The sequence below is a fragment of the Physella acuta genome, unplaced genomic scaffold, assembly GCF_028476545.2.
Source record: "Physella acuta isolate Inbredline_101_S28 unplaced genomic scaffold, ASM2847654v3 ptg000642l, whole genome shotgun sequence".
Taxonomy (NCBI): domain Eukaryota; kingdom Metazoa; phylum Mollusca; class Gastropoda; family Physidae; genus Physella; species Physella acuta.
The window spans coordinates 527,950-541,676 of NW_026732161.1; the positions used below are offsets into that span (position 1 = coordinate 527,950).

Genomic DNA, 13,727 nt, shown 5'->3' on the forward strand with positions numbered 1-13,727 from the left:
ATAGTGACAGCGATTTATCAGGTTAGCCATTGACCAGAGTTATCTATCAGAGCTAAAAATATAAACAATTTGTAAACATTAAGGGAAATAATCCACACAAACCCATGAACGATAACTCTTAAACAGTGTTAAGAATTGCTACTAAATTGTGCTGTACTTGTTTTTTGAGGATTTGATCAGTCGCAAGCCAGGGTAAGTTGAACGTAGTGTAATTTTAGTTAAGATGTTGAGTTATTTATTTAATAGGAATAATTTGATTGTTAATTATTCAGCAAAATGTATTTGGCGCCCATTGAAGTTTTTAAATATGATTGTTTATTTTTAACCAAAGTCGATATATAATTTTCGATTAATTTTTTGCATTTTGAGAGCACCAATTATTAAACTGGATTATCATGTACTTCTGTAAAATCCCTCGTATTCATTTGATGTTTGACATTTTGTAAAATTTGTTGATGCGATGTATGTGTATTAAATGGCAAATACAAGTTTTAAAGTTTAAAAAATACTTGATCATTAAGAAGTCTTAGATGATTAAAAACAATACTTGTATGTCCTTACTTTGATACCAAGTTCAATCATCAAAGTAAATAGCTTACAAAAAATGCTTTTAAAAATGCGTAGGTTTTGAAATGGCTACAATGCTAAATTTCTTCGTAATAGTATTTCTTTTCTGTTTGACATGAGTTCAGACGTAAATCACAACATTAATCGTCTTCTGTACTTCGTCCCCTAGTACACACAGTACACACTAAATAGGCGGGGCTTTTATGGCTGTCATCTCGTTAGAGTTAAAATTTTCATGAGCTTTTCTTCAATCTGGGAGCATATTCAGAGTTTCTTCCAGGCATCTCTTCCCCCCCTCCCCGAAGAAAGTCTACCGCCCCCCTCCCCCAAAGAATTTATATAGGAAATATATACTTTTGACAGGGTCCGCCCCCCGGAAATTTTTGTCCGCCCCCCCCCCCCCCCTAAAATTTGTTCAAGTGCACCCCCGGAGAAAAAAAAGTCTGGAAGAAACACTGAACATATTTCATGCTAAATCATCATGGGGCAGTTCATCTTCTATGCCTAAACCTACGTTTTAGCGGCTAACATTAATTCATTTATAGAGAATGAAAAAAGTAATTTTAAAGATAATACTAATTTTAAAAAAATTATGTTTAAAACGAGCTCGGAATGTAAATGAGAATGAGGCTAGATCTTTTATGGCGGGTGTCGTTACCAAGGCTCTGGTTAAAAGTTCACTAGTAAATTATTAAGTGACACCTAACCAGCCAGATGATGTATTTTTGAATCTGTTATTGCATGTAAAATTTCTGTTTGTATTTTTTATTTAACATTATTTTTGAAGCATAGTGTATGGGGCTAGTAGGGGTATGATTCATTAGTTATAAAGTTCATTAAAATCACTTTAGTTGTTGTTTTTTAAAGCCAGGTTTTAAAAAGTTTAGAACGCCCGGATTAGTGAGTTGTGTTCAGTCCCGTGTTGTTGTATTATTTCCCCCTTAGGTAGAATGTGGGGAAAGCAAAAGAACAAAAGAACGGAAGTTTGGGGGGATGGGGGGGGGGGGGGGGGTCGGTTAATGTTAGAGGCTAGAAAACATTGAAAGTCGCATAGGTTTGAATAAAATAGCAAAATACCCGAGTACAGTTTTATAGTTTGACCTCTCTAATCATCTAATTTCGATTTCAACATACTCCCCTCTTTGTCTGATTGAAACTTTAACGAGTGTAACATTTCCACAACCAACATTTTTTTCAGATCTGATATACTGTCTGGGAGGTTTTGATTAAAGATTTTTTTTTTTAAAAAAACAATAATCTGTCAGAATGTAGATAACTTTAAAAAATAATTTACCATAGGTTAATTCGACACTGCGTGATATTGTAAATTTTAATCAGATACGAATATTTAAAAAAAACAATAGAAAAATTGTTAATTCGTGTATTAAAAAATTGTAAAAGAATGTTATTGTAAATAATTGCCTATCACGTAACGAATAGAAATTATCTTTATATCAGTTAAATACCTTGATTAAGGTTATCTCACTTTAATTTTACAATGATCCTCTCATTACGATCTAGGTCTACTCTACAGTCGTGTACAAAACATCCTCTTCCATAAACACACCTGCTGACGTAGAAAATGAGGTAAGTAGTCATATTAGTAATTAATTAGCCAATAACAGGTGTTGTGTGAGTGGAATGTTAAACCAACCAGCTGTGACTAATACAGGGCATACAACCTAACCTGTCAAAACTATACACCACATGTTGGGACTTTCTAATATATATGTATATATATATATATATATATATATATATATATATATATATATATATATATATATATATATATATATATGTATATATATATATATGTATATATATATATATATATATATATATATATATATATATATATATATATATATATATATATATATATATAGGCCTATATTTATTTATTTATTTTTAATCAGACTACCAGACTGATAAGGTCAACTCAGATCTATTATTGAATTAATTAAACTTTATGTAGGGTGTCGCCTAATTTTTTTTAAACTTCATTATTGTTCAAGATGGCTTAAACAATTAAAAACTACATTTATTTACCTTTAATTTCATATCAATTTTAATTATCAAAATCGGTAGTCTAGAAAATTATTTGTGAAAAAAACGCCGTTGTTTTCAAATAGCTACGATGTTGTGACTGATGCTCAGTGATGTGGTGTATTAGTTTTTAAGGAGTGTTGTGGTGACGGGATTGACCGGTTATGTTTTTAAGGAGTGTTGTGGTGACGGGATTGACCGGTTATCCCCGTTCAGCAGAAATGTGTCGTCTGCTAGATTTGTTCCCATTTAAATTCATGGCTAGCAAAATGGGCGGGCACAGTTTCCTGTTGTCTAGATCAAGTTAGTTTTTAAAGGTTTTGTTTTTATCCTGCATTTTTACTTTCTCGTATATACGAAGTATAGAGAAAGTATTGTAATCGTGCACAAAAATAACATGAAATTTTGACAGTTTTCACCGTTTTACTCCTCAGTCCTTCATCACATCCGGAGTAGGCCCTATAGAGGACTTATTTTAATCAGGCAAAAATTATAAATACAAATATATGAACGTTTTGGCGTTTTATGCGTTATCGAGTCGTAAAAACTGGACTTTGCAATTCTGTCCGTATGTCTGTGTGTCCGTGTGCCTGTGTGTGTGTAAACACGATAACTTGAGTACCGTTATAGCTAGGTTGATGAAATTTTATATATAAGTAATTTATCGAAATCGTAGATCCTGATCAACTTTTGAGCGATTTCCGATAACCGGAAGTGGTAATTTTTCTACTTTGAATTTTTCAAAAACCTATAACTTGCGTACTATTTTAGATAGATAAATAAAATTTCACACGTAAGTAAAATATCTAATTCTCTACCTTCTGTCAAATTTTGAGTAATTTCCGTTGACCGGAAAAACTAATTTACGCTAACTCCGATTTCTCAAAAAACGCATGTAAATTTATAAAGTACTAATAATATCCCGCACTTTTATACACATTTTATTAGGCGTTTACTTGGTCTGGGACGGAGTGGTCTAGCGGTAGACAGCTGGACTGCTAACCCGTTAGTCTCGAGTTCGAATCCGAGTTCAAGTCAACTCTGATGGGTACCTAACTCCTGTTAGGGAAAGCAAAGGCGGCTGGGCATAGTGCTGACCACACTATCTCTTCATATGCCGAGGTCACAGAAACAAGTGAACTCTAGTTCACTTGCCCCATAGACCGTCAGGTTTGAAAGGGAAACTTTTCATTTGGTGTGCAATTCTTTTTTTTTTTTACGAGATTCTATTCTATTATAAAAAGTTTAAGTAATTAAAAATGGATAACAAATATTGTCTATGTCCTGAGTTACCATCCCTCGTAATTTTATTTTAGAATATTCGAGAAAGTTTAGGGGAGATCACTCCCGGTTTATTTAAAAAGTAATAAAATATTTTGGTAGGACGCAATATATAATTTTCTATAGTTTACAGTTTTTTGAGTAAGTTTACAACTATATTAAATAAAGCAATTCACGTTTTGCTTACTTTTATTATGTTCTGCTCGTTATTCTCAGCGATAAGACAAAAAAAATTACAAATGGCAAGATTGCATAAAACATTAATCTTCCATTGTTAAAATTAGATCGGTATCGTTGAGTAATACGCGAAAATAACGATTATTACACAAATTGTTAAAAAACGGAATCATGGTATCGTCGTTTTCGGCAGCCATAATTACCATGACGACGGTAAAAGAAAGTAGGTCAATCGACAGGCTACTTTATGTGACCCACTTTTTTGTTTATCCGCAGGAACATGTTCCTCAGACCCAGGCAGTTTCGGTTCCTCTATCGTCACGCGCTCCGCGTCCTGAAGATGGCGCTGGTGTTCGGGGCGTGTCTACTGGTTGCCGCCTTCATCCCACCAATCAGAAACGTTGTCGGTTACTTTGTGCTACCAGGGGCGTGGCGTCAGCTAAGCTCAGTGCGGATCATCCAGCTGTACTTCGTGGACCCCCAGTACCCAGTCGAGTCCACTCAGGTCACGTGCGACTCGGTCAAGGTAACTTGGTGTAGGGAAGGTTGAACTGAGCTTGTCGAGCCTAACCATAAAGTTTGGCTTTTGATCAGTGTTTCTTCCAGACTTTTTTCTTCGGGGAGGGGCACTTGAAATTTTCGGGGGGGGGGGGGGGGGGGGTAGACTTTCTTCTGGGGGGGGGGGGCGGACACTGTTAAAAGTTTATATCTTCTATATAAATTATATAAATTTCATTTCGCTCGGGGGGGGGGGGGGGGCGGTAGAATTTGAAGAGATGCCTGGAAGAAACTCTGCTTTTGATTGTTTTGAGTGGAGTTAACTCCAAAAACCAAAAATGCTGCCTTGTTGTTTGTTCTTGGTTGAACAAAGGCTATGGTAACTCACTAACAGGCGGCCTTAAACACACAACCTCAAGGGACATAACCATGTTATATATAATACAAGGGACGTAACCATAACTCACAAGACATAACAGCACAACCAAGACATTTTATACAAGAAAAATAAGTGCGATAAGATATGAAATTCTGTTTGAACTAAGCAGTTGTGTGTTCACTAAGTCTCAATTATTAACCTATATGTCTATTGTATTGTTTCCTGGTACAGGGCATAATTTCTGGAGTAGACTGGGCCAAGATGGTGTCGCAAGTCTCACGTCTGCAGGTGTATGACGAGGAATACTTCAGGGACATCGAGGACAACCTGGACGTGTACGGGACGTCACAGCAGGACCTCACGTACTTAAACAGCAGGTAGTTATCGCAGGACGTGTGTGTGTGGGGGTGGGGGGTGGGGGGGGGGGGGGGTGGATGCGAAAAGTAGTCTCCATTGACAGGCGCCTTTCACCTCATTTTAGACAAGTTTCGTTGGAAATAAACAACAAAAGTTTGTTCACATAGGCGTGGTCGAGTCAGTAAAGCTCATGCTAAACCGAAAAGTCTTGAGTTTGAACCCTCGGGCAGATGAGGCTTGTTAGCTGGGGACATCCTTGTAGTTTGTTCTTGGTTGGACAAGGGCTATAGAAGTAAATCCAAAAAGAAAAGCAGGCTGAAATCGGAGTCAATGACCGCAATGGCGCATAACCAGTTGACACGTATACTTAATTATACTAGAGGGGATCCTTTCCAACACTAAAAATTAAGAACGAAGTAAAAGAAGAAAATCAATTAGATTTTTGGTATTTTGAACACATTTTTTATTTATTTAACCGTAATTAGAGTTTTGTAAGGTTTAAAATGTCGATAGAAACGATTCAACTCTCAGCTTTACATTTATTCTCAACAAAAGTGAAGAAAACTTTTAATTAACTTAATTAACATTTTTTGTATTAATAATAATGTATTTTTATTTACGGATTATACTAAATTATTTGGGTACCGTAAAAAACCATGAAGCGTATAATTTAGACTCTTAAGTATTTAGGTATAAATTTTCAAGCGTTTTTATAACACCAGCTTGATTTACGTGTATGCTGAAGTATAAAAGTAGGCTAGGATGTATTCAAAATAGGCGGACATTAAGACTGATAGGCCTCACAAATTATGACTTCTAGTTTCTAATACAAACAACAATTGAAAGGTTGTAGTTTAAAAATTGTTCATTGACAATAAAAAAAAAAAAGATTTATCCTGAATACCATGAAAGTATATTTTCAAACTCAGTAATTGATCTAATCTGAAGGTTTATCGCGTGAAACTTGCTAATATTTATTCCAAAAGAAACTTATTATTTGACATGGACCCAACTGTTTAGCAGCAATAAACATTTTAATTTTTGTTTTTAAATTAAACAGAAAATGCATTACATATATATTTTAAACTTATATAGTTTCAAAGAGGTTATAATTTACTCATAACTTTAAAATAAAGTAAAAACATAAAAATAAATGTAACATTTTTTAAAAAACAACAATATAATTTCAAATGCTTCAATATTTATTTTAAAAAAAGGTATTTCAAGTTTAAACCCACCATGACGGGAAGGTGGCAAAAAGAAATGAAGCTGACGTTTCTGGTATTCGTCCGCGCGATGGAACTATTTAATCTGACCTACTTCCTGTCTGAAGGCAGCATGCTGGGAGCCTATCGTCATCATGGTTTCATACCATGGGACGACGACATGGATATTTGTATGAACGGTTCTGATTGGCTTAAAGTTAAGCAGGTGAGAGCATGGTTTAGACCTAATCTCAGCAGTGTTGTTTCAGTTTTTGGTGGATTTTTTTTTTCAGAGTTACTTCCAAGTATGTCTTCGAAGCCCCCCCCCTCCCCCCCGAAGAAAGTCTACCGACCCAAACCCCTCGAATGAATTAGAATTTAGATTTAAAATGTATACTTTTACAGTGTCCGCCCCCCCCCCCCCGGAGAAAAAAGCCTGTGGAAGAAATACTGTTTTTTATACCAGCGACCGATAATAGTACAAAATTAGAATCTTCTTTAAAAATGGGTGACAGGTAACTGGTAGTCAACTAAATACACATGTCTTACTATTGTCAATGTTAACCCTATCCCTAACCCCAACCCCAACCCTAGTCCTATACGCTTAACTCTAATTTATAATCCTTAAACTAGACGAGATTAATTTACTACTAACAACCTAAACACACCTGTTTAAGAGACTATTATAAAACATAGGTATCCTCTATCATCCCAGTTTTCTTCAGTGGAGGGGGCTTTGAAACTTCTGGCTACGTAGGGCCCAGGAAGTTATAAAAACGAAAAATTTTAAAACATTTTTTATCTCTCTCAGAAAGGGAACGGGGTAGGGGACGTTGAATATGCTCCGATCCCTCTTTCCCCCTGAAAGAAACACCTGTCAGGTTAAGTGCCGAGCGGAGGGGAGGGCTGTACAATGTCAGACCCTGTTATCTTATCATCTCAACTCACCATACAAACATACGAAAATAAAGCATTTCTGTTAGGATTTAAGTAAAAGTTAGGATGTCGCCTTGTGATAATAGCTATTTAATATCGGAGGGGGGGTGGGGAGTAGGACTAACCGGAAATTTCGTTTCTTTTTTTTTAAACACATTATTTCTACTTTGAAAAATTTTAATAAAATCTTATAAATTTTAACATAAATGTATATAAAATCATATTTTAGTTTTTAATTTAAGCAAATACTATGCAGTTATAATATGTTTAAAATTGTTTAAAGTATTTTTAATAACCCGCTGATAACTTTGTATCTAATGTCTATAAATCACAACAGATAACTGAATCAAAAGTCTAAATAAAATGCCTATAAATCAAATCAAATAAATGTTTCGAATGTCTATAAATCAGATCAAATGACTGTAAATGTCTAGAAATCCCATTAAATGTCTGTATTAAACGTCTAAAAATCACAACAATTGACCTTATCAAATGTATATAAATCAGATCAAATGACTGTAACTGTCTAGAAATCCCATTAAAGGTTGGGTTTGTATTAAACGTCTAAAAATCACAACAATTGACTGTATCAAATGTCTATAAATCACTTCAAAAAATTATTTAAAATGTCTTTAAATTACATATAATAACAATGCAAGTGATTGCCTTGCAGGTTCTCCACTGTATACCCGGCTTTGACGTCCACACAGAGAACAACATGATGTTCAAATTTTTCTGGAACCAGTCCCCACTCTGGAAGGGCGAGACGTTCATCCGCTTCCCCTTCATCGACATCTTCTTCTTCAACGAAGACGCCGACTACATCTGGGCCATGACCCAGTTCAAGAAAAACCGTATCGTCTTCAGAAAATCGGACGTCTTCCCCCTGTCGTACCGACCCTACGAGGGGCTGGTCGTTCCCGTCCCTGGCGCCGTGGAGAAAATCTGCAAGACCGTCTACGACCCTAAGGTCTGCGTCAGTCGGGATTTCGATCACTTGAACAGACATTTCCTACCCTTTTATCAAGTGGAGTATGTGACTTGTACGGCGTTTGATCGGATTTACCCGTTCGTTGTACGTCACGATGTTATCGTAAATGGGAGGAGTGTAACAGTGGAATATAGAAAACTTGGAAGAAAAATGCTAAGTAACTTCACTGTATTTCATTGATAACGTGTGTAGATTATTTTTTGCTACTTCTCAAGAAATTCCACCTAAGAAATAGTTTGCTTGAATAACAAATTTGGGATGTTTAAAAAAGAAGAATCCAAATAAGATATCTCAGTTTCCATGCATGGTTTCAATAAACTCCACCCACTTGCGGAGATTATAATTGTTTGGAATTTGCTGACGGTGTTGTCCACTTGAGCACTGTTGTACATAACGAATTCATTAAATCAACCTTGGCATTCAGCTTCACATTCAGGGAACAAGCGACATGGTGGCACTACTGTGGCATTCCTGTTGTATTCTCAGACAGTGTTACAATATTTTAATCTCATCAAAAAATTTGTTTGATTCGTTTTCATATTTTATTATTATTTAAACTTATGATTATGTATTTAAAATAAAAAAAAATTCTCATATTTTTCAATAATTTGCTTTTATTATTATTATTATTATTACTTTTTCTTTCTTTTTGTTTTTAACTGAAAATGTTAATTGCATTTTTAATTTTCCAATAATTTCAGTAAACGTAATGTTTATTTTTTTCACATTATTGTAGACTTTTTTAAAATCCAGTTTACCTAACCCGAAGTAAAGTTCCCTTTCAAACCTGACGGTCTATGGGGCAAGTGAAGTAGAGTTCACTTGTTTCTGTAACCTCGGCTTATGAAGAGATAGTTCATTACCTCACCTGAAGTTCTTCTTATTCTCTACACTGCCGTGCACTTTCATTAGTAAAACACGGATTTACAGATAAACCGACATTTATCACGACCTATGAAATTCATTAAATTTTAATATAATATTTAGAAAATCATAATATACTTTTCGAGAATTATTGCAAATTCGTGGTATGTATACACAAGTTCATGCACCAAAATTAAAAAAACAAGTTAATAAAAAGTCTAGTGACAATTTAAGCGCAATTTCCTTAATTAATTTTTTGTGACCGAACGAAGGGATATTTTTGAAAACTTTCTTCGGCAATATTGTTCTAAATTATAACAGGAATCGATTGGTAAATGTTTCAAGTCGCTAAGTTGTCTGGTTGCCGAGATATGGACCAAAAACTGCATTTTTTCGAGGTTTTTTTGGCTTTTCCGGGAAATCCGGGAAGGAATTCCGGGAATTTTTTAGGCCCACAATCATCCTCGGAACTTGCTTAACATATTTGCTTTTGGAACTAGTCCTCAATATTGCTTCGTTGAGGAGGAGATACGACTTAAAGCTGCGGACACACATCCATCCATCCATCCTCCAGAAATAACGAGTTAATAATCGCAATTGTCCAGTATGGAAATTGCGCTAAAAATCCATCAGTTTTCAACGACCTCATGGACAATCTGGAGGCCGAATAAGCCCTAGTATACAAATCTATTGTTTTAACTTAGTTTTTACGCATGCTTGGGAGGTCTCTTCATGACCTATTTTGAAAAGACCTCAAAGATAAAATATCTGTGTCATTGTCCAAGCGTCTCCTCCATTTTAGATAAATGGCGGCAATCTCTTGGGCTGGAGGTTTGACGTAAACTCCAAGAGCGAATCTACCGTCTGCTTGTTGTCTAGATTTTACGTCCGTTGACACTAGATCAAGGTCGTGACCTACACGATGTTTGAAGCACCAGCCGAGGTGAGCGATGATGACGTAGATAACGAGCAGTAAGAACAGAGCATAACACGTACATCTTAGATGAGCGCCTGTTAAAAGATCACGTGGTCGGTTCATCTGCAGACAAAAATAGCTCATGGTCTTATCAATTCATCTAGTGTTTAACCAGAAACAAGCAAAGGAAAACTAACATTTATACACAGATTTAAAGCAATACTTAGAACGTTTCGTTATGTCAATTTTCTAGTCTAAAAAATAATAGATTGTTTCCCTTTTCAAATTTTGGAGCAAATCGTTCCAAAGGCTATAGGTCAAATTTAAATTACAAAAATTACCATAAATATATACACAGGGTGAATTAAAAATAGTTTACAACTAAAAAAATACAGATTATTGGCTTTGAATAGGTGGGTGATGTAATTTTCTTATCAAGCGAAGAATGAAGAAATCGTCGTCACTTTGTATTGTGATGATCCCACCACACTTCATTACTTCAGAAATTAGACCATCTCCCACCACAACTTGTTGTGTGTCGTCCTGTCTGGATGACCCCCCCCCCCCTTACACACACAAACACTCCGTCCGCGTGTAACAATTTTACAAGCCGTTTGGAGCGCTGTATACACAGCTGCGGGAGGGGGAGGACGACGCCTAAAAATAACATCACACTCCTAAGGGGGAAAGAAGAGGGTCGGAATTTTATGCTAAGGGTAGAGTGGGGGGGGGGGGTGGTTAGGAAAGTGTGATGCATTTTGGAAAAAGGACATTTAGGAACTAAATTTTAGAAGTTACTAGACCACCAGTCATCCTTTCGATAAGTGTGGGTTCGGGGGTCATTCATAAATGACATAACGTCTGTCACTTATCATCACAAAATAACCAGAACCAACATTCAAAACGACGTCATACCTCAAACGTTTTTGTTTTTTAAAAACACCAATTTCGACTGAGCATGGTTCTGACAACATTATCACTTCATATGCTGAGGTCACAAAAACAGGTCAACTCTACTTCACCTGCCCAATGTCCTCCTATGTCAGACATGCTTTTGTCTTTTAAAACACCAGCGATAACTCTATTTTTTAAAATACTTTTTTGAACTTGATGGCTGTCTTTATTTATCATACAATAAATAAAATGTATTTTATGAAAATATTTAATTAATTTACAGCCTACCTTTTCACATAAAATTGTGTGGTAAGGAGTTCCAATCAAAATACTTACAAAAGTGTCCATTGGACGCGCTATCAGAATAAAAATTTTATTCTATCATTTTATTCAGCTTCAACACCCCCCCCCCCACCCTCACCTCAAATCCAGTTTGCTGATGATTTGTATTCCAAAGATAACGAACAATTAGAAAAAAGATTTTAAGCTTTTTTTTTTCAACAAACAGTTATTTGATTTTGTTTGCATAAAAATAAAATGAATGTTAATGGAAGCGGCCTAGTCTGACGAGTGGGTCTTGATTTTTATTGTTGACATGGATAAAAACGTGGTTTTCAGATTTTGCCATCAAAGCTTCCGTAAAAAATATTAAAAAACATTTAACCTAAAAATAATTAAGAAATTCAATATTTTTAGAATCAATCTTATAAAAGTTGGGAATCCAGAGAACTTTAAATTGTTTTTTTAAATTTATATATTTTCATCAAGCCTAAGTTATAACTTGAAGTTTCACTTTTGCAAGACAAACATTGGCTAAACAGGAACTCCGTGATCGATATTCTGACAGCCCAACATAACTTTTTTATTTGTTTTCAAAACTTTGCCAATTAGAACTTTTAAATAAAATTATACTATTTAAACCACATTACCCAGTTCTGCCATTTTTGTTTGCAGTTTATCTGATAACATTATTTATTTTATGCTAGCCTATCGGATAGCACGATCCGTTATCACGTGAAAAAACAAATGGTTTTTGCCTTTGTTATAATTTTTGTTTAATTAATAAAAATACTAAAAGATTAAATACATCCAAACTTTAGTAAAGCTCGAAAAAAACAAAAACAAATCAGATTTGTATAACCAAATTGATTTCAATAATATCGCACCAGAATTTTAAAAATATTTGAAACCCCATTAAGAGACTATTCACGGCTTCATCCATTTTATGTATCAGTAGCGTTGTATTACACTTTTATAGGCCCCACTGTAACCAACACAAACTTATTTCGATGACGATATTTAGAATGGGTTCGATTATTGCTATCGTCACCTGATGGGATAATGCAACTATGAGAAGCCTAGCATACTCAATCTGATTTTACTATCCTAGATTGTGTAGTAGATAAAGAACACAATCTAAAATAGCGAATATCCAATGGTGATATCTGACCCACAATTTCACAACCCGTTTTTAGTCATACATCAATTCAACAGTCCTACTCTCTTTCTCTTAACACCCCCCCTCTTTCCCTGCACTTCCGGGTCACAGAAATTAGTCTTAACTCACCTTGTTGTAGACTGAAGCTCACTAAAATGATCAACTGAAACTCCACCTAAATTATTAACTTTAACTTCACCTAAATAATTAACTTTACCTAAATGATTAACTTTAACTGCAATTAAAAAATTAACATGAACTTCACGTCGTCCATAAATGACGTCACACTCGTAGTGGGGAGGGGGGTCCGTAATTTTGTGACGGTGTGTGGTGAGGGGGTGGGGGGGGGGATTCAGATGGTGCGACGTCACACTTTTGCATTATACAAAAGCAATGTTAGAAAACGAAATTTAGACGTTATTTCGCGTTTTAGAAAATTGTTTTAATAAATTGTAATAGGAATTGATTAAAATACTCTTTTTTAATAGAGTTCAAACAATATTTTAGAAAAATATCGATGTTTAAAAAAAAATCAACTTCAATTTTGAGGGGGGGGGGGTTGTAGGCTGAAATGTGACGTCATTTTATGAGGGGGGGGGGTCTGGCTTTTGTTGACGACGTGTGACGGAGGGGAGGGGGGAGGTAAAAAACGTCAAAAAAAAGCGTGACGTCATTTATGGATGACTCCTAAATGATTAACTTTAACTTCACCTAAATGATTAATTTTAACTTCACCTAAATGATTAAGTTCAACTTCATCTAACCATAGATTGGCAGCTCACTAAAATTGTTATCTCCGCCTTACCATAGTCTTGTTCTCACTACAATGGTTAGCTTTACTCCACCTAAAATGACAAACTTTACTAAAATGATTAGCTTTACTCCACCTAAAATGACAAACTTTTTTAAAATGATTAGCTTTACTCCACCTAAAATGACAAACTTTACTAAAATGATTAGCTTTACTCCACCTAAAATGACAAACTTTATTAAAATGATTAGCTTTACTCCACCTAAAATGACAAACTTTATTAAAATGATTAGCTTTACTCCACCTAAAATGACAAACTTTACTAAAATGCACCCACGTCTTTAAAAACACGGATCAGGTAAAATCTGTTCTACACCAACAAGCGGGACATCATTTTTGCGAAACAAAACTAATAAAAATGGTT

At 35.2% G+C, this 13,727-nt stretch overlaps 1 protein-coding gene across 1 annotated transcript; it reads left to right on the top strand.

Annotated features, from left to right (window-relative positions):
• On the top strand, positions 1-8,788 carry LOC131948394 (uncharacterized). The gene is made up of 6 exons (XM_059309999.1): positions 1-192; positions 2,089-2,154; positions 4,351-4,600; positions 5,183-5,328; positions 6,526-6,739; positions 8,123-8,788. Exons 2-6 carry the CDS (start codon positions 2,150-2,152, stop codon positions 8,618-8,620), a joined length of 1,113 nt encoding a protein of 370 aa, XP_059165982.1. The 5' UTR covers positions 1-192; positions 2,089-2,149; the 3' UTR covers positions 8,621-8,788.
• Positions 8,789-13,727: the final 4,939 nt, after the last annotated feature.

What these genes read in the sequence shown, in the direction of transcription:
- LOC131948394 (XM_059309999.1), top strand. An exon ending in TCACGTGCGACTCGGTCAAG is followed by an intron (nt 4,601 to 5,182) that starts GTAACTTGGTGT and finishes TTCCTGGTACAG; the next exon opens with GGCATAATTTCTGGAGTAGA. An exon ending in ATTGGCTTAAAGTTAAGCAG is followed by an intron (nt 6,740 to 8,122) that starts GTGAGAGCATGG and finishes ATTGCCTTGCAG; the next exon opens with GTTCTCCACTGTATACCCGG.